Source organism: Phodopus roborovskii, unplaced genomic scaffold (genome assembly GCF_943737965.1).
Source record: "Phodopus roborovskii unplaced genomic scaffold, PHOROB, whole genome shotgun sequence".
NCBI classification, from domain to species: Eukaryota; Metazoa; Chordata; class Mammalia; order Rodentia; family Cricetidae; genus Phodopus; species Phodopus roborovskii.
The window spans coordinates 39,060,098-39,087,239 of NW_026126480.1; the positions used below are offsets into that span (position 1 = coordinate 39,060,098).

A 27,142-nucleotide genomic window follows, 5' to 3' on the forward strand; every position below is an offset into this window, starting at 1 on the left:
TACTTGAGGGTTAGCTCAAGATCTCAAGGGCAGGCAGGGCCAATGAAAAGGTTCCAGAAGTTTTCTTCCAGGACAACTAAACTATTGTGTGCACCTTGCATGTGAATACTAATGGTTCTAAATTGTCATCTCCAGTCCTATCCATTGCTCTTCTACCTGCATTTTCTACCTCCGTTCTTTAGGCCCTTAGCCCTGGTACTATAGTGAGGAGAGGCAGGGCTGGCAATTCCTGTGTTTATTAACATTCTGCTCCTGGGCCTTCAGATCCACCTCTTCCCATGCCCACTGAAGCTTTTGTCTTCTCTGTGCATTTCTCAATCCTGTCTGCTCTCCCCTTTCTCTAAAACTGAGGTGTTCTGCTCAGTACTCATTTTGCTCTCCTAATTCTCCATGGATGGAGCAGTCCTGCTGCCCATCAGGCCATCGTCACCTCACACTGCACCATTGACCTGTATTCTAACTAGGGTGGAAGCTTCCTTGGCAGCCGTGACAGCTCCAGGAGGTGAATGCATAGGACTGAGAGTGGTTGGTTGGATGTTTTTGTTGCTGTGAAATAGGCTGACAAGCCTGGCCATGCTGGTTGACAATGCTCCTAACACTGTGTTTCAGCTGTGTTGCAAGTTGCTTAATGTCCTACGTAAAGGAAGAGTAGCCATGTACCCCTTGTTGCCTCACTGTGGCTGATGACTGACCCCTACGGAACTCGAGAAAGCTGAAAATGGTTATGAGTGGGGTGGGGTAGGACATCACATTGCTTGGCTTCATCAGGAAATGTAGGTAGATATCGTCCTTGACCCCCCCCCCCCAGCTTTCCTCTTTGCTATTATATAGCAGATCTAATGGCAACATCTCTCAAACCCAGTCAGAAATGACAGGGCTAATAATAGTAGGCTTCAAATTTTGTGCAGATCACGTCGTTTTAAACTGAGCCACGTGAGCACCACCAAATTTAAATGTGGTCAGGTCACAAAAATCATCTAATGTCAGCTATTCACAATTAGGCAGTGTAGACCAGCATTCAAATTGGTCCCTAGCAAGACTTTATTTTGGAAGTGGGGCCAACAGAATAATGACTGGTCTTTACCTACAGTGCCTAGTGGGCTCAGCACCTGATAAATGGCAGTGGTAAGCCGGTCACAGACAGGCCGTGCCCCCAGGGTTCCTAGTTACAGAGGCTGCCATCTCGTTAGCTCCTTTGTGCGCCTGCACATGTGCAACATGAAGGCTTTCCATCCCCTGGACCTGGCATTACCCCCATCCATGAGTCTTTGCATTTTCTCATCCCTTCGATGTTCTTTGTTTCAAAACCATATAGCTGAGCGGTGAATATGTTCTCAAGGCCATGCGTGCAACCCTGTCTGTCGTGCCATTAGTGTGACTGTTCTGTTTCTTCCTCTCTTTAATGAAAAAAAAAATCCACAGAGGGAAGCTGCTCACCCACCAGATGTCTCCATCTCCAAAACTGCCTTGTACTCCCGCATCGGGCCCACCGAGGTGGAGAAACCCCCCGGCCTTCTGTTCCAGCAGCCAGACCTCGACTCTGCACTCCAAGTTGCCAGAGCAGAGGTATGAGACCTGTCATGTCATATTCTTGACACCGGGATAGGGCCCGAGTCTGCCAGTTGTCAATAACCATATTTACCCATGATGCTCCTCTTTGGAAACAGACCATCCTCTAAACACTGCAAGCTAGCTGGGTGGCACACCATGGTTCTGCTCTGCCAACAGGCATGGCTGACATGCTGTAGACGATACCTCATCATGGTTGCTCCCCAAGTCTTTATTTCTCCTGCTTGGAGAATCCCTGGATGGAATCCTGGTTTGGTGTGAGGAGTTTTTAATCCCTGTGTATATGATGTGTGCCTGATTTATCAGAACTGAATGCACTCATTTGGGCTCTGCATTTCTCCCGGACCCTAGGTTATCTCCAAGGAAAGAGAAGCCTCAGAGTGGAGGGACAAATATGAAGAAAGCAGGCGGGAAGTGATGGAGATGAGGTCAGTGGAGCTCCGCCTTGCTGCTGCCTGGAGCACTGTCTGGCTTCATGGCAGTCCCTGCTGAGATAGATACCCCACTCCCAGCAGGGTCTTCTCTAGAAGATGTTCATTCTTCATTATTATTCAACGCTCATACTTTTAGGAGATTTTCTTTTTATATGTTTTTTTTTTTTTTTTTTTTTTTTTTTTTTTTTTGAGACATGGTGTCTTCCTGTAATAGTCCTGGCTGTCCTGGAACTCACTCTGTAGAACACGCTGGCCTAGAACTCCCAAAGATCCACCTACTTCTGCTTCCCAAGGACTAGGATTAAAGGTGTACACCACCAATGCCCAACTCATTATTCTTAATTATGTGTGTCCCTGTGTGGAGTTTGTGCACATGACTGCAGATGCCCTTGGAAGCCAGAGGCTTCAAATTCCCTCCTTCCCCCCAAATTGGAGCATGGTTGAGAACCACCCAGCATGGGTTCTGGAAACTGAACTTGGGTCTTCTGGAACAACGTAAGCTCCTAACTGCTGAGCTGTCTCTTCAGCTTCTACAAGTGTTTTGAGAATAACACTATGCATGAGAAAAAGAATCGAGTCAGATAAATATGTAGACAGTGAAACAGTGTCCTCCAGCTCCAGGCAGCTTGTATTCCTGTGTATCTTTCGAGCAGCAAGCAAAACACCTAGAACAGTGGTTTTCAACCTTCCTGAAAATTATTTCATTGCTACTTCATAACTATAATTTTACTACTGTTCTGAATCGTATAGTTGATATATTATGAGTTGTGACCCACAGGCTGAGAACCGCTAACCTAGATGACCATAGCCTGTTTTCCAGACCACCACCACTTCTTTCTGAAACTTCATTCTAGCTCTGCTTCCCACAATTTCCAGTACCTCCCACTGCTTCCCACTGCCAATTTCCTGATGACTACATTGAACAGGCAAACCCTGAATCCGGGGACAACTGCTCTTGTAGAGGTCTGCTTGACATCCCCCTACTTTCATCTGGGAAAGTTGCCAGGCACGATGGAGCATGCCTTTAATCCCGGCACTTGAGAGGCAGAGGCAGGTGGATCTCTGTTGAGTTCAGGGCCAGCCTGGTCTATGGAATGAGTTCCAGGCCAGGCAAGGTTATAGGGAAACCCTGTATCACCAACCCACCCCACAAGAAAAAAAAAATAGTGATTTTTAGTTTAAAAATGCAAGGGAATAAGAAGTAGCATCTTGGATACTCAGAAGAATGTCCACTCCATCAGAGGAGACGATACAGAGAGAATGTTAGGGAACTCCAAGAGAAATCAAGAAAGAACTTGAGAAACAGGTTCTGTGAGGTAGAAACAGAAGGAGGAAGTAAACTAACAACCTGGGCTACACTTGGAATGAGAAAGCCTAGATCAAGGAAAAAATTGGCTGTCCATGTTGAGTCCCTGTGTCCATGAACTGGCTAGAAGGTGGTAGGCCTGTGAGTGAGACCTGGGTGTGTCAGCCATTAGGTGGGAGATGTGGCCTTTTGTTTCACATAGTGGACAGTGGAGATGCTGCAGGGGTTGAATAGTGTGCTGGATTAAGGGTTGTGTGCCAGGAAGACAAACCTTTGATGATTACAAGGGTGCGAGCCTTATACTGTCCAGCTGTGGGGTGGAGATGATCCTGTTACTATAGTTCAGCATGCCTTTACTTTTCTTCCAGGAAAATTGTGGCTGAATATGAAAAGACCATTGCACAGATGATCGGTGAGTGTTGTGACTGGAGTGCTCAAGCCCAAACTCTGTGTGTGTGTGTGTGTGTGTGTGTGTGTGTGTGTGTGTGTGTGTGTGTGTGTCAGTAGGGAGTATAATTATGGGGTGGGGCTTGGGTGACAAGGCTCAGTCAGAGTCTGTTCCTCTAAGAGCAAGGACCAGAGCAGACCTACATATGGCTGTACCCTGAAGATACCCACAAGAATGTACTTCACACTACCCAATGTCTCCCTGCCCTCAGTGTTTGCCCAGTCAGGGTGATCCACGATGTTGGGAGAAGGCTTGAGTTTGGCCACTGGGATGTGTGAGGGTTTTGGATTTTGCTTGCAGAAAAGCATAGAATTAAACCCCCTAAACTCTAATTTAGTTTAGAGTCAAATGACTAAATATCCATATACTTTATTTAACCAATGGATTTAGGGCCAGGATGGAACATGTGGCAACTTACTACCCATTACCCCTCCTCTGTGGCTAGCAGACCCTATTAGCCAATCCCAGCTCTACCTGATATGATACCTCCATCAGAACACTGTATCCCTGACAGCCAGAGCAGACAGATTGCTTAGGCCTACAAAGAAAGAAAGCCTCACATTAGCAAGTGACACACAATGACCAGCCAACCTACCTACTTTCCTCCTTCCCTCCCTCCCTCCCTTCCTCCTCCCCTCCCTCCCTCCCTTCCTCTCTATAATGAAAAGCTGTCTTGGAGACATTCCAAAGTTCAGGTTTTTATGGTAGCAGTCTTGGGGAACTGGTCTTCATATTGATTTATGTCTAGCTATCTGTTTATTTGGTTAAGTTCATGATAATCAATTTTTAAAAATAATTTTGCCTACCTAAGGATTTGTGAGATAAACATGCAAGTCACTGCCAACCCAGGGCTCAGCCTGGATGTGCATGAGCAGATCCCCTAGGATCTCTTTGAGTTCCACCCATCTGTAACTTATCCCAAGGTAAACATCACAGTAGCCTCTGAAATAGCAAGAAGGCTGGGGGCTGAATGGCTTGCACTCTCAGGAGCGTTAATTGTGACTTACATTAACAAAGGCTTTCATTTGGAGCTATCTGCCCCACATTCAGCCACATGGACCCTATGGTGAATGAATCACATCAGAACAAAATTTGTGAGCTTAGGGATGGGATAAACACTTGAAAGCTTTGGGAATTGTTAAGTATTTGCAAAGGCACCAGACAGGAAGTATATACATTTCTAAGCATGGAAAGGGTTGCCAGACCTTTGAGCTCCGGTATCTTGGGATGTGAGTGTCCTTGAGGTGTCTGGGGCAGATGCTGGTATGGTGTTGAGGGAGAAAGGTTTTAGCTTTGGCTCCTGAGAGAATGCTGCCACAGCCATCTGGTAGTACACAGCTAGGGACTTTGAGAGAAGCAGGAGTTCCCCCTGGAGGCCTCCAAGCATGAGGGACTTCTCTGGTTGACCTGTCAGGGTAGCCTGCCACTATGGCAGTAGAGATGGCGCAGATGGTTGCTTCTCAGATAAATTGCAGCTGACAGAAGTTAGAACATTTTGGTCAGAGGAGTGGGTATCAGAGGCATGCTGTATTTCCTATTTAGACTCTCTGAATAGTTTCCTGTTTAAGAGAACCCCCAGAATGCCTCAAGGAGACTATTGCAACATCCCTAGCTGGGAGCATCATCACTCAGATAACAGCCCTACTGTGTGTGTAGTCACTAACCTTACTCGCCAGCCTCTTCCTCGTGCACTTTTCCAAAGCTTTTCTAATCGAGAAAAAATTGTATGTCAGTTGCTATGGAGGGTCACTGGGTGAGGCCACCAGATATATCATGGTCCATATAAACAGCCTGTGACATGACTGGGAAGGTGGGTGTACCTGCCTGCCTTCTAGGAAAGTGAACCTCTTCACTTATAGAAACAAACAGCCTCATCTGGATCCTGTGTTTCCATCCATTGCAACTGCCCAGCAAGGAGAACCGGGCCTGAGAGCTTGGCAGCTTAGGACCAGAGTGGATGTAGAAGTGTTCTGAGGCAGACCCTGGTTCTTCTGAGTTATGCTAGCCCTTCCTCCAATGGAGGTTTCTGATGTTTCACAGCTCATCATCTCTCCCAACAGTTCCTCTGAAGAAAGTGTGCCTTATTAAAACCCCTTGCAATTTAGGACAAAAAGGAACCTCTGTGCTTTCTGCATTCCAGATTGTTGCAATTTTTTGTTTCTGCTTTCCTAACAACTGCCCTGATTATCTGTTTTGCTTCCATTTTCTGTTGCTTCTTGCCCTTTGCTTGCAAAACAAACAGGCAAGCCTGGTAAGTAAATGCTCCCCACCCCCACCCCATCTGATCCCTACCCATTGGCGACCCTTTGTGTTTTGTTTTTCTGGCTTAGTTATTTTTGCTTTTGTGTACTTGCTGCATTCCTCATCCGATTTAATAGTGATTTGCCTGCAAAATGCCAGAAAACCTATCAGGGTTTCGAGTGCAGCGTGCCTTGGACTGGTGCTGATTTCCTGACTTTAAGAGCCTAAACTGGTCATGCAGAAGATTTGTCCTGCATTGCCATTGCCTGGCTCTCCTGGGAACTGGGCAAGTCTATTTTTAAAAGTGATAAAAGGAAAGCTGAGGCTAGGCGACATCTTAGATGCAGGAAATCGGATAGACTCTGTTTGATAAATGGCTCCTTCAGCCTGTATGGTGAAATGTATACGTGACCACAAATCAGCTCAGAGTGTACATTGTATGGCATGCTGGGGATAAGGGAAATGGCTAAAATCTGGGTAATAAAAACTAGTGAAATTTGCAAATGCTCTCTCTCTCTTAGGAGTGTAGATGTAGCAAGTTCTCTGTATTTAAAAGGCAATGCTTCCGGGCCATAGTGATACACTGTCCCACCAAGTCAGGGGTGATGTTAAGGCTTTCTAGGGACAGTGATGCTATTGATAACAAGTTGCTGATTCCAGATAGTTCCTGGGTGCCAAGACCTTTGTATGCATTCCCTTTTTTAATCTCCCCAAATGCTGTGGCCTAGAAACACTGCCACCCCTGGTTCTGGGGAGAGGATTCCGTGAGTTTGGAAGCCCCACCCAACGTCACACAGTAGAGAGAAGTATCACAGTTGAGATTCAGCTGGTCTGTTAGATTCCAGAGCCACTGCCCTTGGTGGCTTCTGGCTGCTGCTGAGAATAGTAAGGACCCTGGGATCAGAGAGGCGGGATGGAGGGACATTAGGTATTTCCTAGGCCGGTGGTTTTCCAGGCAGGGCCCTGGGCCAGCTACATATGAATCTGTTACTTGTGCAGATTCCTAGCCCCACTCTGACCTGCTGAGTCCAAAAGCAGGATGGACATGTATGTTATGTGAATGGCTGGCTGTGCAGCTGGTTTTAATGCATGTTCACATCTGACAGCCACTTTGTACACAGGGCTTTGGGACCACAAAATAGCACAAAATGTTTCTGTCAGGCTTGGAGTTAAAATTCAGGCTGTGACCCCACCATGCCCCACAGCAATGACATAGCAAGATGCTGGTCTGTCAGAAACGGGTGGGAAAATAACCCAAATCCGAACCTCCTGCTGTTCCTGGTGGGAACCATCCAGGTCCATCATTGCAGGGAGCTGTCCAGGGCCAGTGGAATTCAGTCGTGGTTGTCTTTTGTCTTTGTTATCTGAGCCTGAGCTATGCTGCTCCTCAGTGAACAAATAACTTTGCTGTTCAAACCCCCTTTCACCTTCTGTAAGATGGGGACAAGAAAACTGTGCAGCCACCCTTGTTTATGTACTGCATGGATCATGTGGCAACATCGCTTGTACAGAGGTGTTTTGTGTGCCCAGAGCAGTGAACCAAACAGACCCTCCTCAGTCCCCAAGGAGAGTGGCCAGGTTACTTTGAGGGACCGTGTTACTTTTGTCATTGCTTTTCCCAAACACCTGACAAGTTCAACTGAAGGGAGATTCTGATGTTTGCCAAACAGTGTCAGAACAATCTATGCATCATGGTGGCGAAGGCATGCAGTTCAAATTTTGACAGATAGAAAGTAGAGAAGAGAGATACAGGAAGAAGCCAGGGCAAAACCAGCCCCAAGGACTTGACCCCCAGTGACCTACTTGCTCCAGCCTTGCCCGCCTCCTACTTTCTGCCACCTCTTGGTAACACCCTCATGTTATGAATGCATTTACAAAGGTCACAGTCCTAGTGATCCAAGTGCCCTTCAGACAAATTCATAGCCACAAGCATATGCTGTGCTAAGCTGTGCATTTCTTAGTCTGACAAACCTGACAAAATTACCATCATAAGAAGCAGCAGGAAGCCCTGGGGTCAGGGAAAGTTAGAATACAACACAACCAGAACTGCTCCAACCACGCATGCACACACAGACGCATGCACATCACATGACAGATGGAAAGGAAGTGGTGAGGAGTCAGAGACAGTGAATGGGGGAGCCTTGGGAGTTTCCAAGGGCTCCTGAGCTCTGGGGCAGGAGCTATCTGCAGTAGTGGGGCTGTCAGGGCTGAAGTGTATTGTGGGGTGTAGCCTAGGTTTTATTCTCAATACAAGGGGAGGTCTCTATGGGCAGACTCTGAGCAGAGTGAGATGGCCTTGTTTGCAGTTGGGGCTGGCAGCTGCCACTGCTGTCACTGTTAGCAGTTCCAGATGTAATTTCCTCCGTAGCAGCCAGCGCTAAGCCAGTCCTGGGCAATAGATAGCATCCTCCTAGGTGACCCAGGAGTGATGAAGATCTGCTGGGCCTATTTTTTCCCCCAGGAACTCTAGGTGCTGGGGATGAGAACTAGAAGATGTCATAAATTCTGGTGTCACCAGGAAAGTGAGGTGTGCCTTGCTTACTCCATCAGTATTCAGGCTAGTGGTTGGTACCCAGTTGGAAGTTATAATGTAGAGACATCTGAGGTCACTGTGGGATGGCTGAGGGTCAGAGAGACGGGTGAGAGCAGGGCTGTTGCTCGGGTTAGTACCAGTACCAACTTGAACTGCTCTGCCTTGCTGAGAAATGAACTTTGCAGATACAGTCTCTGTTTGCCTAGAGTGTGGTTTTTTCTATAGCCAAGAATTCAGTGTTGCTGTGAACAGATTTCCAGGCCTTTAGGGTGTTTTAGGGACAGAGAAACCTCTTTTATTCCCTTTGACTTCTGTCTTGATACCATTTAGGAAGAGTTAACCCTAGGGCCTACCACAACACCTTCAATCTAATCTTCCCAGAAAATACAGTAGCAATGTTTTCCTTCTGACCTAGTGTGGATCTGCTTAGTGAGGGAAAAGTAAGTAGACTCACGGGGTCTCCAGTGTACGTGTGCAAGGGGCTGCACTGTTCAGGTTAAAGAATGACTTCCACCCTACACGATACATCATGGTATCAGGTCTGTGAGTTCTGTCCCATTGGAACCCTCTAGGAGGGAGGGCTCATGGGTTCATTCCAAGGAAATGTTCACGTTGCACTTGAGCAGACCTAGTTTGAATTGAATGGGCCCCGTTGTCTGACTTCTATCTCTCCTGCCAGAGGATGAACAGAGAGAGAAATCGGTCTCCCACCAAACCGTGCAGCAGCTGGTCCTAGAGAAGGAGCAAGCCCTGGCTGACCTGAACTCTGTGGAAAAGTCTCTGGCTGACCTCTTCAGGAGATACGAGAAGATGAAGGAGGTCCTGGAAGGCTTCCGCAAGGTGTGTCTGCAGAGCGGGAGTCTGGCTGGGGTTGAGGAAGCAAGGTGGGAGCGAGAACCCAGGAAGCCCATCCTGAGCCATGCGAACTAGAGCTCTGTTGAGGTCAAGGAGTCAGATTCGGCTGTTAGGCACGTTCTGGTATGCCCCTCATATTTCTCCTTGTGGTCCTGTCATACCAGAATGAAGAGGTGCTGAAGAAATGTGCACAGGAGTACCTGTCCCGAGTGAAGAAAGAGGAACAGAGGTACCAGGCCCTGAAGGTTCACGCAGAAGAGAAACTGGACAGGTAACTCACCACTCATGCAGGCTAGGAGCTCCCATGACACTCTGACATTGGCTTGCAGAGGGTAGCTTATCTTTATGACTTGGGCTAAGATCTCACTTAACCACCACCCACTGAGATAAGTGAAGGATTATGTTGTAATGTCGTAGGCACCCTTACACATCACGACAGGGGTGGGGTTCTTGTGTTTAGGCTTTAGTTAGTGTGGCTGGATCCAGTCCTATGTCACTATTCAGACTTGGGGGGGAGGGAGGTATCCATGAAGCCACCTACAGTGCTCCTTGTCCCAACAGGGCCAATGCAGAGATTGCCCAGGTTCGAGGCAAGGCCCAGCAGGAACAAGCAGCCTACCAGGCTAGCCTTCGGAAGGAGCAGCTGCGAGTGGACGCTCTAGAGAGAACGCTGGAGCAGAAGGTAAGAGAGTGAGGGTCAGGCACCCTTAGCCGTGAGGCCACTCTCTAGCTCTTGCCTGTCCATCTGGTAATGAAAGCCAGGGAGACTGGGAGTCTGGGAGCAGGGCTCCAAAGCAAAGCCAGAGCAGCTCCATATAAATCATGCCTCACGACCATACATTAGGTTCATTTTTTTCTTCTTGCCTATCCTGGAATGGCAGCCCATATGATGATTTTCCATTTCTCATTCCTCCACAACATCATTTGTCAGATACTATTGGCATGCCAGACATTGCCCTTGAACCTTTTCAGCTATCATTCTTACTGGGGAGTGGGTGAGGAACCAATCCACTGGTCCGCTGACGAAGGATGGGCAGTGTCAGGGCCAGGCACATTCAGATGTCCTCCAGGTATGTGATCAGTGGTGAACCTCCTGAGGCCACTCAGCCTGTACCTAGGTTTCCTAACTTCCAGTGTGGTACTAAGTCTACTGCGTTCACTATTTCCCGGGACATCCCAGTGAAGACATCTGCCATCCCACAAACACTCCAGTTCCATGTGTTCCAGAGGGGACAGCTGTCTAGGCTGTGTTTCAGTAACCTTTGCCCTGGTAGGAACTGGCTCTCTCCTGCTAGGTGCTATGAGAGGAAGCCTGGCAATGAAACAGGTCAGCTGACCATATGCTCACTGATCGCCTGGCCCTGGTGACCCTCACTCTCCTCCCTTCCGTTAGCCCTGAAAATACTTTAGATGAGAGAATAACCCTGATGTCAAGTGTGATACTAACCCCAGCCCACTTTAAAAAGAAAAAAGAAAGAAAGAAAGAAAAGACTTGTAAAATCATGTTTAGCCCTGTCCTCTGAGGATTCACAAGAGTAAATGCTGATCAGTCAACCACAAGAATTATGTTTTGGAAAGAAAAGGTTAGATCAGTGTCATGCCAGCTACTGCAGCTGCCTGTGACTTCTGGGCTCTGCTAATAGTTCATAGCTGTCACCGTAGAGACAAGACATAGCTACAAACCCCAGCATTTGTTCACCCACTGAAGTCACCAAGCATCATTATGTGGTTACTGTCGAGTCTGTGTTTGTTTTTATTGAAATGGAATGTTCCACTAAAATAAAGACCACATCCCCTAGTTAGTCTGTGCATCTGGGAAGTTGTCAGTGCTTCCACTTATAGAAGCCTTGAGATGTGTTTAAATGGCCACACTGTGTTAGTCCTTGAAGCAGGAGCCAGGGCTGATGTTTCCAAAGCCCTTGGCCCCATCAAGGAAGGTGATGCTGTGTTTTCTGGTAGATTGAAATACACAGATGCAAACAAGTTGGGTCACATGGCTTTGAATAATAGCAAAGATCAAAATGTGTCTGCAAACATAATTTCATTTTTAATTAAGCTTCCAGAGAAAGGAATTAATCATGGTGTTCACCCTTGAAGGACAGTAGATACATACAACAAGCATGGCTTGTCTTAAAGAGACTCAGAAATACATTCACCAGGGCAGGTTGGTGTGAAGATGTTGGGCTCCACGATGGGGCAATTTGTCCAGTGGAGGCTGATGGTGCTGGGTTACAAGTCATCCTCTATGTATGGGTCTCCAGTGGGTCCATGCTCCCACTGTGAGCTGCTGCAAACTAAGTTTAATAGAGAATGAAGCCGGGTAGTTGCAAGCACAACTTGAATTTGTGTTCCAGGCTGGCCACATCTGTTCCTGTTTGGCTGGCTATGTAATCTTGTGCATAGCACTTAACCGCCATAAGTCTCAGTTTCCTCAAAGAAAAAATGGCCTAACAGTGGCTTCCTCTTACGGGTCAGTTTAAGAACTGAGGGAGGTCACAGTATCTGGGATGGATTTAGCTTGGGGTTTGGCATGTGGTATTCACAAGATGAAGGTAGGCATTCATGGCCATCGGAGGGGAGTAGTGATCAGGGCCTTTAGCACCTGTGTGGGCTCGGGCCTAAAATTTACTTTTGGGCAGGAGGTGGCTGTGGTGAAGCTGGTGAGAGACATTGCTTTCCCCCCATGACAGCTCAGGTTTCTCCCCTGCATGGGAACTGTGTGTGGAGTGCTGGAGTCCTAACCCAGGGACGGACTGAGCTGGAACATGTTGCAGAAGGTTCTAGGAAAGGGACTGGTAGAGGCTAGCCTTCTTCAACATCTCAAAGAAAACCTACATGAGACGCAGGTCTTCCTTCCTCAGGGCGGGCCGCTGCACACCTGTGCATGAACAAAGGCAGGCTTGGGCTGCTGGCATCTCAACCATCAGTAAATAGAGCCATATCTTCTGGCTGTTTCCCAGCTGGATCCCCTTCCTACAGGACAGGAACTGCTGCCCAGTTATCTGTGCCCATGTGGGTAGCTGCCTTTGATTGGGCTTCAAGAATAGGCAAAGGGCAGCTTCTGCAAGAGAAGTTGCCTACCTTTGCCTTGCTCCTCCAGGACATCTGTATCCACCATGCCATCTGCTGGGCATCTTCTAAATAACTCTAGCATTTCTCTGAATTCTTGGGCCTTTGTCAGGAAAGCCATGAACCTAGCTTAGGCCAGCTCTTTCTCACCCCAGACCTCAGCCTTCAGGGACAAGGACTATACTAGGTAACCCTCCTCTGTGGTCTGCTCACTGTGTCTTTACGTTTACACGACTTCATATTTCTTACCTCACTTCATTCTCACCTACATTTTAAAGATAAGGAAGCCAGAGTTCAGAGTGGCTGTGCAACTTGCCCAAGCTCACCCAGTCACAGCTAGGATGTAAACTTTGTTTGCCTCCAGTCATTTCCTCTAATTACTTTAGGTAACCTTAGGGGAGACCAAGAGGTTGGGGAGATTTTTCTCCCCCACAAGGAGACCAGTGTTATTTCTGATTGACTAGTAAGAACAGTAATAGTTGTTGAAGCAAGGTCCCACTGTACCCTTGATGACCTGGGACTCACTGTGTAGATCAGGCTGGTCTCAAACTCATAGAAATCCACTTGCTTCTGCTTGGCAAGTGCTGGGATTAAAGGCATGTGCCACCACACCTGGCTTTCTTTCTTTCTTTTTATGTACGTACATTTTTGTTGCTTGTGTATATGTTATTTCAGAACACCTCTCTTGTCTTACATTTTCAGAATAAAGAAATAGAAGAACTCACAAAGATTTGTGACGAACTGATTGCCAAAATGGGGAAAAGCTAACTTTGAACCAAGTGCTTGGACTTGGCCATTGCGTGCAATACGACCGTCGGCACACTGTTGTCCTTCCGATTCCGTGGACAGGTTCTCTTTTCACTTTATATGCACTACTGTGTTCCCTTTCTAAATAAGGTGGTTTGACCGTATGCAGTGCCGAGACCTACCAGGATTCCTTGCTATCCGTTTGCATTTTCTAGTATAATTCATAGCAAGTTGACCTCAGAGTTCCTGTATCAGGGAGATTGTCAGATTCTCTAATAAAAAGGCAAATTGCTGACCTTGGCCTTGTCCTTTGGCGAGCAGCATCTGATGTGACATGAACATACACAACCTGCATAGGGACTCTTGCCTTAAAGAGTGTACAATTGATCCACATTTGCTGGTTTGTTTTTTTTTTTTTTTTAATGCATGTTTCAAATGAAATTCTCTATTGTAAATAAATTTTTTTCTTTGAGCCTTGGCAGTGAGCGTGACCGTGAATTATTTCCTTTCTTGCTTTCATCGAGTCATATCATGTCTGTTCCCTGCCCGGGTCCCTTTTTCTCTGTCCATTGATTTTTAAATAGCATTTCCTTCATTATCATGTCTGGGTTTGTAGGAGGAAGCAAATGAGAAATATTGACTTGGGCTTAAATAATTAAGTGGATCTATTGGATTAGCTTAGATTTCATTTTTACAAAGCCTCGGCCATTAGGCAAAATTCTGTTTTCTTTTATTATTGTGCGAAGGAAGTTGCAAGCTGTCAGGCTTTGTTTTCCACCCCTTGGTGAGTGACCAACCCTGAAACACGGCCTACTCCTCTATATACGATTAGGAAAGGGCTGTGGACATGTGGTGGAAGGCAGGTAATTAGCCACTTAGCTTCCTGACTACTGCCAGGTTCCTTGATGTCCCAATCTGGACCTGTGACCTGAGAGCTGCACTCTGCAAGGAGGCCTAGGGTAAAGGATAAGATGGGGAGATGAAGAGGAGGTGGAAGGTAGTTGGTTTTCTGGGCTGCTGTCACAATTTCCCACAAACATAGCAGCTAGAGCTGCAGAAATTTCCAAATCAAGATGAGGTTGGGGCAGGCAAGGACAAGCCGTCTCCCACCTTTCCTTATCCCAGCAAGGCTCCATCCTCTCAGTTTACACCGCCTTCTCAACCTTTTGTACTTCTGTGTCTCAAACACCCCCTTGTAGCAAGTGCTCTCACTGCTGGCTGAGCTGTCCCTCCAGGCCTCTTTTCTTATTTCGAGGCAAGGTTGCTCAGACTGGCCTTGGACTCATTCTGAAGTCCAGAAAACCCTTGAATTTACAATCCTCCTGCCTCAGCCTCAGCTGGGTTTACAGGTCTATGCCACCATATCCAAACCTTTATAAAAATACTATTATTATTAGACTTAGAGCCTATTGCCTATCCAGGGTGATCTCATCTTAAGATCCACAGTTCCAACTGCAAAGGCCGTTTCCAGGTACAGTCACATTCACAGGGAGTACTATGTATTTAATTTTCATTGCGGTATGTATTGGTGTGTGATTGAGGTCAGAGGACATGTTTGGGTGCACACTGTGGTGCACATGTGGAGGCTTAGAGATGGTGTGCTGGGGATCAGATGCAGGTGTGTCTTCAGGATTGACTGTGAGAACCGTTGCCCACTGGGACATGTGTGCCAGCAGAATGTTTGGTGAGGCTAAGTGTGTAAAGCAGGCCTGAGCTCCTGTGTCTTGGCTTCACAGTCCCCCTTTCTACCCCAGGCACAGTAGCTATGAGTCACTCACTGCAGAGGTACCCACTCCTGTCAGGGAACCTGAGAGAGAAGATGGGGGGGGGGGTCTCTGCTGTGATTTACAAGGTAGATGAAATCCAGCCATCCAGGCAGCACAAGGAGAGAGGGAGGTAGACTCAGTCTTGTTGGCTGCTGGCCCAGGGGCAATGGACCGCATCTTTAGAGTCCCTGCATTTTTTGCTTCATTTCCTCAGTATGTAGCTCCACTGGCAGGGACCACCCACTGGCATCCTCACCTGACAGACACCACAGCGGACAGGAAACTGCCTCTCTTGCCCTATCCAGCACCCATTTTCTGGTCCGGCCAGTAAGGACCAGCATCCTCGCTCACAGTAGCCACACATCCCTTCCTTTCCAGGATCCCCACATCTACTGCTCTCTCTCTCTCTCTCTCTCTCTCTCTCTCTCTCTCTCTCTCTCTCTTATTTTTATCATTTAAGAAAAACATTTTCACTTCTAAAACGATGATTAATACAGATAAGTAAAACATCCTAATCCTCAAACCAAGAAACTGTAGATGTTGTGATTTTTATCTTTCCTGGCTTATGAAATATTTGCCTAATTTTTGCACTGTGCTACTTTGTTTGTTTGTGTATTTGTCCACCCAGCCTCACTGTTCCATTTTGCTAACTTTTTCCCCATATAATACTGTAATGTGACTATCATGTAAACTTTATTTTAGTAAAATGATTTTTTAAATATATATTTATATATTTTTTCACATTATATGTAATATATTGCATATATTATATACACACACATACCCACACTGCCAAACTGTCTAGAACAGTGATTTTCAACCCTACTAATGCTTTGACCCTTTAATACAGTTTCTTACATTGTGGGGACCCCAGCCATTAAATTATTTTCATAACTAATTTTGTTACTGTTATGCATCGTAATATCTGTGTTTTCCAGTGGTCTTAAGCAACCCATGTGAAAGGGTCATGTGACACCCAAAGGGGTTGTGACCCACAGGTTGAGAACCATTGGTCTAGAATGTCATCAAAACAGTTGCCACCTTTATTTTGGATGATTACAAGGTGTTGTCCAAGTCACAGAATGATCATTCCATAGAAGCTTCACCTGAGATGATTGACAACACGGCTGTGCATGGACAAGAGCCTGCTGTGAAGTTAGGAGTTCATCTGGACTGTCAGGTCAGGGTATAGTGTGGTGGTTTGAATGAGAAATGTACTCCATAGGCTCAGGCATTTGAGTACTTGTCCCAGGTTGGTGGCGCTGTTTGGAGAGGTTATGGGAAGATGCAGCCTTCCTGAAGGATGTTCATCCCTGGCAAGCGAGATCTGTGTAAACCTTATCCTACTTCAGTTTCGCTCTCTGCTGTGTGGTTGTGGTTAAAGATGCCATCTCCTGCTCCCTGCTCCTGCCACCATGGTGGGCTCTTACTCCCCTGGAATGGTGAGCCAGAATAAACCCTCTTAAGTTGCCATTGGTCATGGTGTTTTATCACAGCAAAGCTACAAATATGTGTGTTCCTGGAAGCTTTACATTTTTTTTTCTCCAAAAGGGATACATTATGTGCAAGGAAATTCATGAGAAAAACATATGGCCAGAATCAACTCTCTCTTCTGCCTGTTCACCTTTCTTGTTTGTTACTCTTCTCAGCTGGGCAAGTCTCCGCTACATCAGGTTTCTCTATAGCCTGTGGGCAGCATGTCCTTCCTGTGTTTTCCTTTATCTCAGCATCCTTCTTTTCCTAAGGTAGTTTGTCACCTGTGTAGGTTGGTCCATATCTCTCTTCCAGCACCCCTGGAACATCATCAAATACCTGGAGCATGACAGACCATGATCTCCTTTGTTTTGGAGTGATCAGAAAAAAGAAGGTGAATTCTTGAACTTGCCTTTTGTTTCCCCTGTAGATGGGATCTGTGTGTTCATTTTTCCAGAAGGGCTTTATTTGCTTTGCCACATTTTATTAGAGACAGGGTCTGGCTAGCTTCCCACTTGCCATGTTCATAACCTTGAACTCCTTGACCTTAACCTCCCAAGTGCTGGGATCATAGGTATGTGCCATCGTGCCCGTGCCTAGCTTCCTGTGTTTTTGTATTTTATTTCCTTTTCTTTTTAGTAGACCTGCTCTACTCTTGAGCCCTGGAAGCTGATAGAGGCCACTGGGTGATTCTATGTTATTCCAGACAAGCTTGCACAAAAAGTGTGTGGTGGCATGCTTTGAATGAAAATGCCCCCCTAGGCACTATTAGGAGGCAAGGCCTTGTTGGAATAGGTGTGGTCTTATTGGAGGAAGTCAGCTTTTTAAGTTTCAGAAGCTCATACTAGGCCCAGTGTGGCACTCCCTAACTGCGGCCTGGTTATCCAGATGTAGAATTCTCAGCCACCTTCCCAGCACCATGCCTGCCTGCATGCTACCATGTTTCCTGCCATGATGACTATAAGCGAGCCCCAAATAAATGTTTTCCTTTATTAGAGTTGCCATGGTCATGGTGTCTCTTCACAGTAATAGAAACTCTAAGACAGAGATTGGTACCAGGGATTTGGGTATTGCTGTTATAGACTTGATTATGATTTTGTTTGGAGGAATGTAAACTTTGCAACTTTGGATTAGAAACAGTTGACTTAATGGGCCATCCTAGTAGAAGCACAGTGGTGCTGAAGGAGATTTGAACTGTGAGGGCCTGGTTTAAGAGGGTTCAGAGGAGAAGAATTTCAGTATATGGCCTAGAGAATGTTCTTGTATTATGTTGACAAAGAATGTGGCTGCTTTTTGCCCTTGTCCAAAAGGAAATCATCCTGAGGCTAAACTTAAGAGTTAAGGATTAACAGCTTTGGCACAAGAGGTTTCCTGACTGCCTAGTATTGACTGTGTTGCTTAATTATTAGCGGCCACACTTACACAGATTTATAATGAAAAGGAGCGAGCGGATCAAGGAAAAATACAAAATATACAGTTTGAGGACAAAGGGGTCACCAGGAAATGTAGACAGATTTCTAAAAAGCCTGATGCTAAGTGAAATAAAGGGAGTGGTAACCTCAGAGCAAGACCCCCACCCAGCTAAGCTTCCAATTTGTGAAAAGGAATTAAAGAAAAGTTTAGATCAAGTAGTGCATGTCACATTTCAGAATTCAAGCCCAGCCTGGTCTACAGAGCAAATTCCAGGACAGCCAAGTGTAGGCAGTGAAAGAAATCATCAAAAACAGAGAGCTGGTGAAAAGTATATTAACCAGGGGCCATGTTCCAGCTCCAACAAGCAGCAAAACTTGGCAGCTTCAGCCACATAGTTCTGGCTTTTAAGGATAGAAGAAAGGGATTATGGAATCTCCCTTCGTGACTAAGGAAAGCTACTGAGGAAAGCGTCAGGGTTGTCCCTGGATGGAGGCCTAGAGAGGCCTTTGTGTAAAGCTGTGAAGGTGAAGCCTGGATTGCCTTGGAGACCCCGAAATGTTGGAGATGCCAGAGCCATGGCATACCTCCTGAGGAGAGCTGCTAACAGAGTGAAACCAGCCCAAGAGAAAGAAATGCGTTGCAGTCAACAAAGCTGAAAGGGGTTGGAGATCTGAAGAGTATTTTGATATCAGACATGAAGATGCAGAGCTTGGAGTTTACCCAGCTGTTTTCAGTCTTGCTTGGGTCTAGTATTTCTCACTGTGCTCCCTTCTCTGCATTTTGGAATGATAATGTATATCCCTAGCTTTTATATGTTGGAAGTATGTGATCTGTTTTTCATTTTGATCTTATAAAGGATTACAGCTAAGAGATTACATGAATCTCAGAAGAGACTTTGAACTTTGGACTTATAAACCGTGCTGATAGTGTTATAGACTGTAGGGACTTTTGAAGTTGTACTAGATGCACTTTGCATTATGATATTGTTACTAGCCCATGGGAGCCAGGGAGTGGGATGTGGTAGCTTGAGTGAAAATGGCCCCATTAGCCCATAGGAAGTGGGACTATTCGGAGGTGTGGCCGTGTTGGAGTGGGTGTGGTCTTATTGAAGAAAGAGTGTCCCTGAGGGTGGGCTTTAAGGTCTCAGAAGCTCAAGCCAGACCCAGTGTGGCGCTCTCTTCTTTCTGCCTGCTGATCTGGATGTAGGACCCTGAGCTACCTTTCCAATACCAAGTCTGCCTGTGTGCCACTGTTCTTCTCACCATGATAACAGACTAAATCTCTGAGCTATAAACCAGCCCCAGTTAACTGTTTTCCTTTATAATGCTTGCTGTGGCCATGGTGTCTCTTCACAGTAATAGAAACACTAACTAAAGCAGGTGACTTCATTATCAAGCACCCGACACAGTGCCATGTGACAAATGTTTAGTCCCCAGCTGGTGGTTCTGTTTTAAGATTCTCTGGAAATGTTTTCGGGAGAAGCCTAACTGCAGGTCACTGGGAGTGTCCCTGTGAAGGTTCTACCTGGTCCTAGGTTCCCACTCGTTTTCTTTGCTCCCTGTCTGCCACGAGCTTAAGTAGCTTTGTGACACCCTTCCACCGCTATAATGTCCCTTCCTCATCACAGGCCCAGAAGAATGGAGCTGCCAGTGATGGACTGAATCTCTGCAAATGTAAACCAAAAATGAGTCCTTTCTTATTTGCCAGTCATTTTGATCTGGCTACAGTGGGAGGAGTTCATCTGAGAGTGCTTGGTTTCCAAGGATCTCTTTGTCTAAGAATCTCTTGCCCACATTCAGTTACTTTTCCTTGGGGACTCTGTGCCCACTGACTCACTGGCTCAAGCACTCTCTGTGGAGTTCAGTGAGCTGCAATCTGTGGTAAATTATGTATCAGTAAATACTGCCATTTGTTCCTTTGAGTGGCCATATAGCATTCCATGAAACCAAGTAATCAATTATCCTGGGCATGGTGGGCATTTAAATTGTGTGCTGTGTTTTGCTATTGTTCTGAACCACTTGTGAGCCCCTATGTACCTATGTGAACATACTTCTTTAAGAGGAATGAGTTTTGTTGATTGCTTTTGAGGCACGGTCTTACTATGTATTCCTGGCTGGCCTGGAATTCACCATGTAGACCAGGCTGGCCTCAAACTCACAGATCCACCCACCTCTGCCTTCTAAGTCCTGGGATTAAAGGTATTACCACCACATCTAGCTCTTTTTTTTTTTTTTTTTTTTTTTTGCTTTCATTTTTTTATGTTTATGATTGTTTTGCTTGCATGTAAGTGTACCATGTGCATGCCTAGAGTCCATCGGAGGCCGAAAGATCCCCTGGAACTAGAGTTACAGATGGTTGTGAACCACCATGTGGGTACTGGGAACCAGGTGCCAGTCCTCTGCAAGACCAGCAAGTGCTGTAATTACTGAGCCCTCTCTCCAGCCCCTAAGCTGAATCCTTTGGTTGGCTCACCTAAACTGAAGATGCCACTGTGCTCCAGACCCCAGCTTCTTAAACTGGGTCATGATCCCATATTGTTTGTATAACCGAATGTGGGGGTTGAGAAAATTTTGGCAACAGTAAAAGATTTCTGAATCTGCAATGCTCAAAGAGTTAATTAAAAACCAAATGCATGGTGAGTCCAAGGCTATCTTGTTGCATTTCACATCACCATAGCCTGGGTTCTGAGCATACAACATGAGCTGTGTGTACTGCACAGGCCATCACACCACACAGTGCCAGCAACATTGCCTGAAACACCGTGGCTCCCATCTAAGGCTGCCTCATGTGATAAGTGGCAGTGTTTTTACTGTAAATGCAAAGTTCTCTGCTCTGATGGTTTCATTATGGAAAAGGATGGCTTTTAATGTTTCCCTGCTGTCACTTCTCAGAATCCAAGTATCCAATTAGCATTTGGGAGGGTTTTTTTTTTGTGTGTGTGTGTGTTTTGTTTTGTTTTTTTTTTTAAGGACGCTTGATTTTAAATGGAAACTGAGTTGTTAATTTAGGCTTCTTGAAATTCCTCTAAGTGGATTTTGGCATGGGATTAGGACAGAATTCCTAATTTTCTTCAACGTACATTGTACATTTTGTCATTTTGTACTGTGTATTCGTGTGAAGGTATGTTCTCAGCATTGATGCTTATAAAATCTAAATATTGACCAACTCTGAAAAACATTGGAGATACTCTGGATCCTGCAGTGTCAAGTATTCAACCACAACCTCAACTTTTATGTGAAAATAAATAAACATATCTTTTCATTAGCATGCAAATCACTTTGATCTATAATAAATGAGAAACTATGTCTACCAAACAATTGTTTCAAGATAGACTTCTTCATGATTTGTTACTGGTTAATGTCTGATTTTTTATGCCATTTATATGCTCAGAGACAGAAGAAATTAATGCAAGACATGAAGGGACTATTGCTGACACCTTATTGGCAAAGATAAGGTCTTGATTGTAAAATAAGAATAAGTTTGGTTGGCAGAATAGCTCGGCTGGTTAAAAAGTACTTGCCAGGCAGCCCAATGACCTGAGTTCAAGCCTCAGAACCCATGTTAGAAGCCCCTGCTCTAATCAACCACTAGGAACTTTGAGTATAGTTGGGCAGGTTGATTGTTATTGCAGTGAAGCATGAGTTCCACCAGGGGGAGCTGCAATGCATCTTAGAAAAGACTCAGAAGGTGTAAGAAGAGGGAGACAGGGCTACCATTAAAAGCCAGGACTTGATCCCTGCTATGGTTCAAATCAGATTCAAGTTTGTCTGCATCAGACATGTTTACAGAGTGGTCTTAGTTCTTTTTTGACACACCACAATCCAGGTGGCTTGTCCAATGCTGATGTCCTGTGACATTGTTTATGGCCCTGGGGTTTTAGGGCTGTCTTTTTACTTCTCCCCAGCTGCCAAGAAGCCACGTTGAGATATGTTTTTTCTTTTTTTCTGAGACAGTCTTATATAGCCCCAGGTTAGCCTGAAATCCATTATGTAGCCAAGGATAACCTTGAACTTGTGGTCTTCCAGCATCTACCTTCTAAGTCCTGGGTTACATGTGCCACATGGAGTTTGAACTCAGGACTACACTTTTTAAGTTTTAGGACACTTATTGCTTAGAAGCCTTCCAGAGTCGGTACCTGTGCTAGGTAGTTTTATGTCAACTTCACACAAACTAGAGTCATCTGAAAGGAGGGAGTATCAATTAAGAAAATACCTCTATAAGATCCAGCTGTAGGCAAGCCTGTAGGGTATTATCTTAATTAGTGATTGATGGGGAAGAGCCCAGCCCATTGTAGGTGGTGCCATCCCTGGGCTGCCAGTCTTGAGCTCCATAAGAAGGTAGGCTGAGAAAACCATAGGAAGCAAGCCAGTAAGCATCCTCCATGGCCTCTGCGACAGCTCTGCCTCCAGGTTCCTGCTCTGCTTGAGTTCCTGTCCTGAGTTTCCTCAGTGAAAGACAATGATGTGGAAGTGTAAGTCAAATAAACCCTGTCCCCTTCAGTTTGCTTTGCTTGTGATGTTTCATCATAGTGATAGAAGCCCTAACCGAACAGTGCTTGCACATAACTACTCCCTGACCTTCAGTGTATGTAGTATACACCCTACGTGACACACAGGCCAACCCCTGGACTGCCCCCTGCCGTTCAGCCGGCTTGGCCTGGCTTGAGGCCTGTTTTGCACTTGGTCTCCTCTCTCCCCTGGTGTTGCAAGCTGGGATGCTGTGCTGGGATGCTATGCTGTCAGAAGAGACTGCAGGGAACCGCTTTGCTGGCTCCTCCACTTCCTGCCCGACTGAGGGACCAGCCACCTGCCTTCTTTGAAATGCTGAAGGACCAAGTGAAGGCCACACAGAGGCATGAGACTGAAATAGACCTCCACAGGGGAAGATGGGGCAAAGATGGCCATCATCAGGATCCTCCTGCCTCAGCATGTCTTCTGGTATAACAGGCTGTTCTACAAGCCCAGCTGTCTGTGCCCCCTGGAAGCACAGCAGGCTTCTGTCAGAGTCTTTTGCATGCTTGCTTATTTGTCTATGATAGACTGGCTTCACACTCTCTGTATAATTGAGGAAGACTATGAACTCCTGCCTCCATTTCCCAGTGTTGGGAGTACAGGCCTGCACCCAACAGACCTGCTCTGAGAGGATTATTTTTAATTTCTGGTGAGATAATTCAGCTTTCTTTATGGTCTGGTTAGACCATACTGTTTTGCCTGGGCTATGCTTCCCTCTCCACATTTTAGTTTTAGGTGCATCTATGCATATGTGGGGTGTATGTGTGTGTACATGTGTGTTCACTTGCATGAACAGCTACCTCTCCGTCTTCATGTAGGGAAATCCTTCACCAGCAAGCCACAGCAGTGATTCTCTAGCCTCACACCCCATTTCTGGAGATGTGTCTTTGCCTGAGCATGTGCACGGAGCTTCCCCATCAGAGGAGTTGCCATGCTCTCTGTAGGAACTTGCTCAACTGTGTCTCTGCAGCATAGCAGGTTCTGAGACACTGTAATAAGAGGCCAACTCTTTCTCACAAATCCTTCAGGATCCAGAACATGCCAGGAGAGACCGACAGCATCCCCCTGGACATTCACCTGAAGCTGGAATGCTGGTTATACATCCTGCTCAGATTTCTCACACACACACACACCACCCGTAGGCTGAGTCCATAGGTGGGTCATTGCCATCCCCAACTAGTGGATGCCACCAAGTAGAATTTCCAGGGAAGGGAGCTAGAGCTCATTTTATTCATGTATGTTTGTTTTTGACTGTGGCATACTGCTCAGCTCCTGAGAGATCCATGGAGTGTGTGTGCTGAGGACTCTAGGGGAGAGCAGAAGGCTCTGAGACCTTCAATTTCATTGCTACAGAAAATGATCAACACAGTCAAGGCCAAAGGTTGGGCTCAGGGGTGATAAGAACTGTGGCATGGAACACTTCCCCAGAGTGGCAACTAGGAGGTGCTCAGGGATTTTTCTCTCAACCAGTAACCCCAGGAGTGGTACCCAGAGATATGTGGGATGTCAGGAGGGTTCAGGTTCTTGTGTTTCAAACACCATAATTAAAATCATTTATAAAGCTCTCCATTCCAGAGAAAATTTACATGGGGGAAAGTTTGGGGTAAAGGGGAAAGAAGCAACATAAAGATGGCAGATGTGTCCTTCGGTGCTTTTGCTGGGGCACCACACACACACACACACACACATACACACCACTCAATCACATCATGGCCTTGGCACTGGGCTGGGAGAGAAGCAGCAGACAGGCTCAAGGTCAGAGAGCAGGCTGTGTGTACCATGATGGGGCAGGTGAGAAAGCCTTTAGAAGAGTGTGTAGCTTGTTCCGCAGCAAAGGAACAGCCTGGTTGCAGGTTTTGTGCTTTGAGACCCCAATGTCTGTCAGAGTGGCTGGTTTCACTATCCATCACTTTCTCCCACATCAAGAAACAGTGTCACCATTATCAATAATACATGGGAATATGGGGAGAAATGTGTTACACTATTCATCACTTTCTCCCACATCAAGAAATACAGTGTCACCACTATCGATAATTCATGGGAGTGTGGGGAAATGTGTTGTACTATCCATCACTTTCCCTCATATCAAGAAACAGTGTCACCATTATCAATAATACATGGGAGCGGGAAGAAATGTGTTACATTATCCATCACTTTCCTCAGTATCAAGAGACAGTGTCACCATTATCAATAATAAACAGGAGTGTGTGTGTGCAATGTGTATATACATGCACAAATATTGATATAGTATTAATGAACACTAATTTTGGCCATGGAATTCAAATTACTTTTACTGTCAAAATATTTTGGCAGCCAAGCATGGTGGTACCTACTTGTAATCCATTCCTGAACTTGAGAGGTGGGAGCAGGGGGTTGACGCAAATGTAAGCCTAGCTGAGCTATGCAGGGAGTGTGAGGCTATCTAGATATATAGTGAGCTCTTGTCTCAATTCCTTCCCGTCCAGGTCTTCCTGCCTCTGGATTTAGCTTTCTCTGTGTTGGATTTATAAGAGAAAAATTATTTCAGCAATACTTTTGCTTCCGTAAGTATAAAGAAGGCTCACATAGTAGCCAGGAGCACAGGCTTTCCTCTGGCCCCTGTAAATCCTGTTTCCATCGTGCTACACTCTAGGACTGTGGGTAGACCCTGAGTTGGGCTCCTAACCCCGGCCTGTGAGACAGTCAGTGCCCTCAGCCTGTGTTCTCTGTCACCAAGTTCTGCCACTGAGCACCCCTTCCTGACCTCTCCTTGTACGCTGGGATGACAGAAAGCAACAGAAGATTTGGAAACTCCATCTCAAATCTGTGCTTCTTCTAACTCTATGCATCTGAATCCACTGGAGGTGTCCCTAAATTTGCCTGCCTCTGCCACACACACACACACACACACACACACACACACACACACACACACACTCTGGATTCCATCTACATTCTCTTTGCAGAGCAGATGTGTAAGGAGTAGGGTTTTTCTGCCCGCTGCTGGTCTTGTCCTGCCACCACACTGGCCCCAATTAACACACTGAGACTCTGTATTTGATATAATGCTGTTGGCCAGTTACTTGTTTCTTATCAGCTAGCTCTGTCTTAAGTATTAACCCATTTCTATTAATCTATGTATTTCCACCTGGTCTCATCTTACCGGGGAGCTGGCTGGCATCCTGTTCTCTCCCATCTCTCCATCCTGACTCCTCCTTACCATTTCCTCTTTCCTCCTTGTCTCCTAGTCCTGCCTATCTTGCTTTCCTATTGGCCAACAGTGCTTTATTCATTAACCAGTATGAGAAACATATTTACAGAATGACATCTCCCATCACAGATGGTTATGAGGAGAGTTCTTGAATGGCTTAACCCACCCATGAAACACAAACCATTGAGTATCAGCTCCTCCCAGGTTGAGTGACAGCTGACCGGGTCAGTTGTGAGCTGCCATAAACCCTATTTTACTGCACTCCAGGTCTCCCAATCCAAGGAACACTCCAGAAAAAGAAAGTGCATCCCCAGGAGCTACTCAGGCAACTAAGATGCTCCTGGAACACAAATGTGAATGCAATTCTGAACATGTACATAGCAGCTAGGCACAAGCCCGCTACCTCACAGAGACATACATACATGAGAAGGCATGGGCTCACATGCAGTGTTAATTTGTATGGAAAAGCAGAGTTGTACATCCAATTCACCAATTCTAGGAACTTTTTTTTTTTTTAGCACTTTCTAAAGGCCATGTTTGGTTGTCAGGCTCTGGGGAGGGGTAAAGCCATTCACAGAACCCTCCATATAACCAGCTGTTCTGCAAAGGGGATGTAGGCAGAATCCAGAGGGTGGGAACTGAGCAGACAGGCAAATTCAGAGATGCCTCCAGGGGACTCAGTATTTTATATTTTCTAGCACATAACTATAGGTAGATGAGCATTTACCTTCCTTCTCCCCTTTATAATTTACCTAACTCCTCAGGAGAGGCTACGAATGAAGCTCATAAGAGCACCAGTCTTCGGCCTCACAAGCTGCCTGACTGACTTTCCCTTTTCTGTCCTATGACTAGGGTCCCCTGTAGTTTCTGGGGTGATGGTCCAGAGGTTTCCTAGACCAAGGTTCCCAGAGGACATGACTAGGGGCTCTTACCTTCTACCCTAGCATCTAATGAGAACAGTCTTAGTCACATCCTTGACTTACAGATAACTCCTAGGAAAAGTAGAAGAAAAATCACCCATGAACAAAGTAACTCCTCAGGATAATTTCAATAATGTAAAGTGTGATTCTTATTGGAATGTTGTTTTGTCAAAATACTTCTGTGTACAGAAATCTTGGAACTGAGTACCCCAACTGCCAGAACTAGGTAGGACCTAACATGTTTCCAGTGGAAGGAATTAAAGATTGGAGAATGGACCCTTCAGATGGCTGGGGTATTGTAAGGGTATTAATGTGGTCCAGCTCCAGAGGGAGGCTGGAGGAAGCTCATGGCACCCATCGGTCTTGGTGAGGAGAAGCCACTCACAGTGTTTTATGACAGCCTTGTCTCCCCTGAGCCTGAAGCCCCAAGCTGAGCTTGAGAACCCAGAACAGGAAGTCCTTGGAATCTGACTGCTGTTACCATGGTACCCATTACTACCCCAGGAAGCCAAAGGCAGGCTCTCCCAGCAAAGCATCTTGGCCCATAGGAAAAAGGGGTGAGCCCCAGATGTCATGAGAGCTTTCAAGATTCAGGCTCAGAAGGTGCCCAGCCTCCAGCTATCCCATAATTCAGAGTTCAGTACAACGACCATTCCTCTGCTCCACA

General features: G+C 46.0%; 1 protein-coding gene across 6 annotated transcripts in view; it reads left to right on the forward strand.

Annotated features, from left to right (window-relative positions):
- Window positions 1-13,615, forward strand: part of LOC127228438 (transforming acidic coiled-coil-containing protein 2) — a 129,920-nt gene extending 116,305 nt beyond the window's left edge. For all 6 annotated transcript variants that reach the window (XM_051193157.1, XM_051193158.1, XM_051193159.1 and 3 more), the window contains 7 exons: window positions 1,423-1,566; window positions 1,921-1,997; window positions 3,678-3,721; window positions 9,211-9,371; window positions 9,551-9,657; window positions 9,948-10,068; window positions 13,158-13,615. In XM_051193157.1, coding sequence (XP_051049114.1) covers window positions 1,423-1,566; window positions 1,921-1,997; window positions 3,678-3,721; window positions 9,211-9,371; window positions 9,551-9,657; window positions 9,948-10,068; window positions 13,158-13,223 — 720 coding nt within the window. In that variant the 3' untranslated portion in view covers window positions 13,224-13,615. The remainder of the gene's footprint in view (window positions 1-1,422; window positions 1,567-1,920; window positions 1,998-3,677; window positions 3,722-9,210; window positions 9,372-9,550; window positions 9,658-9,947; window positions 10,069-13,157) is intronic.
- Window positions 13,616-27,142: the final 13,527 nt, after the last annotated feature.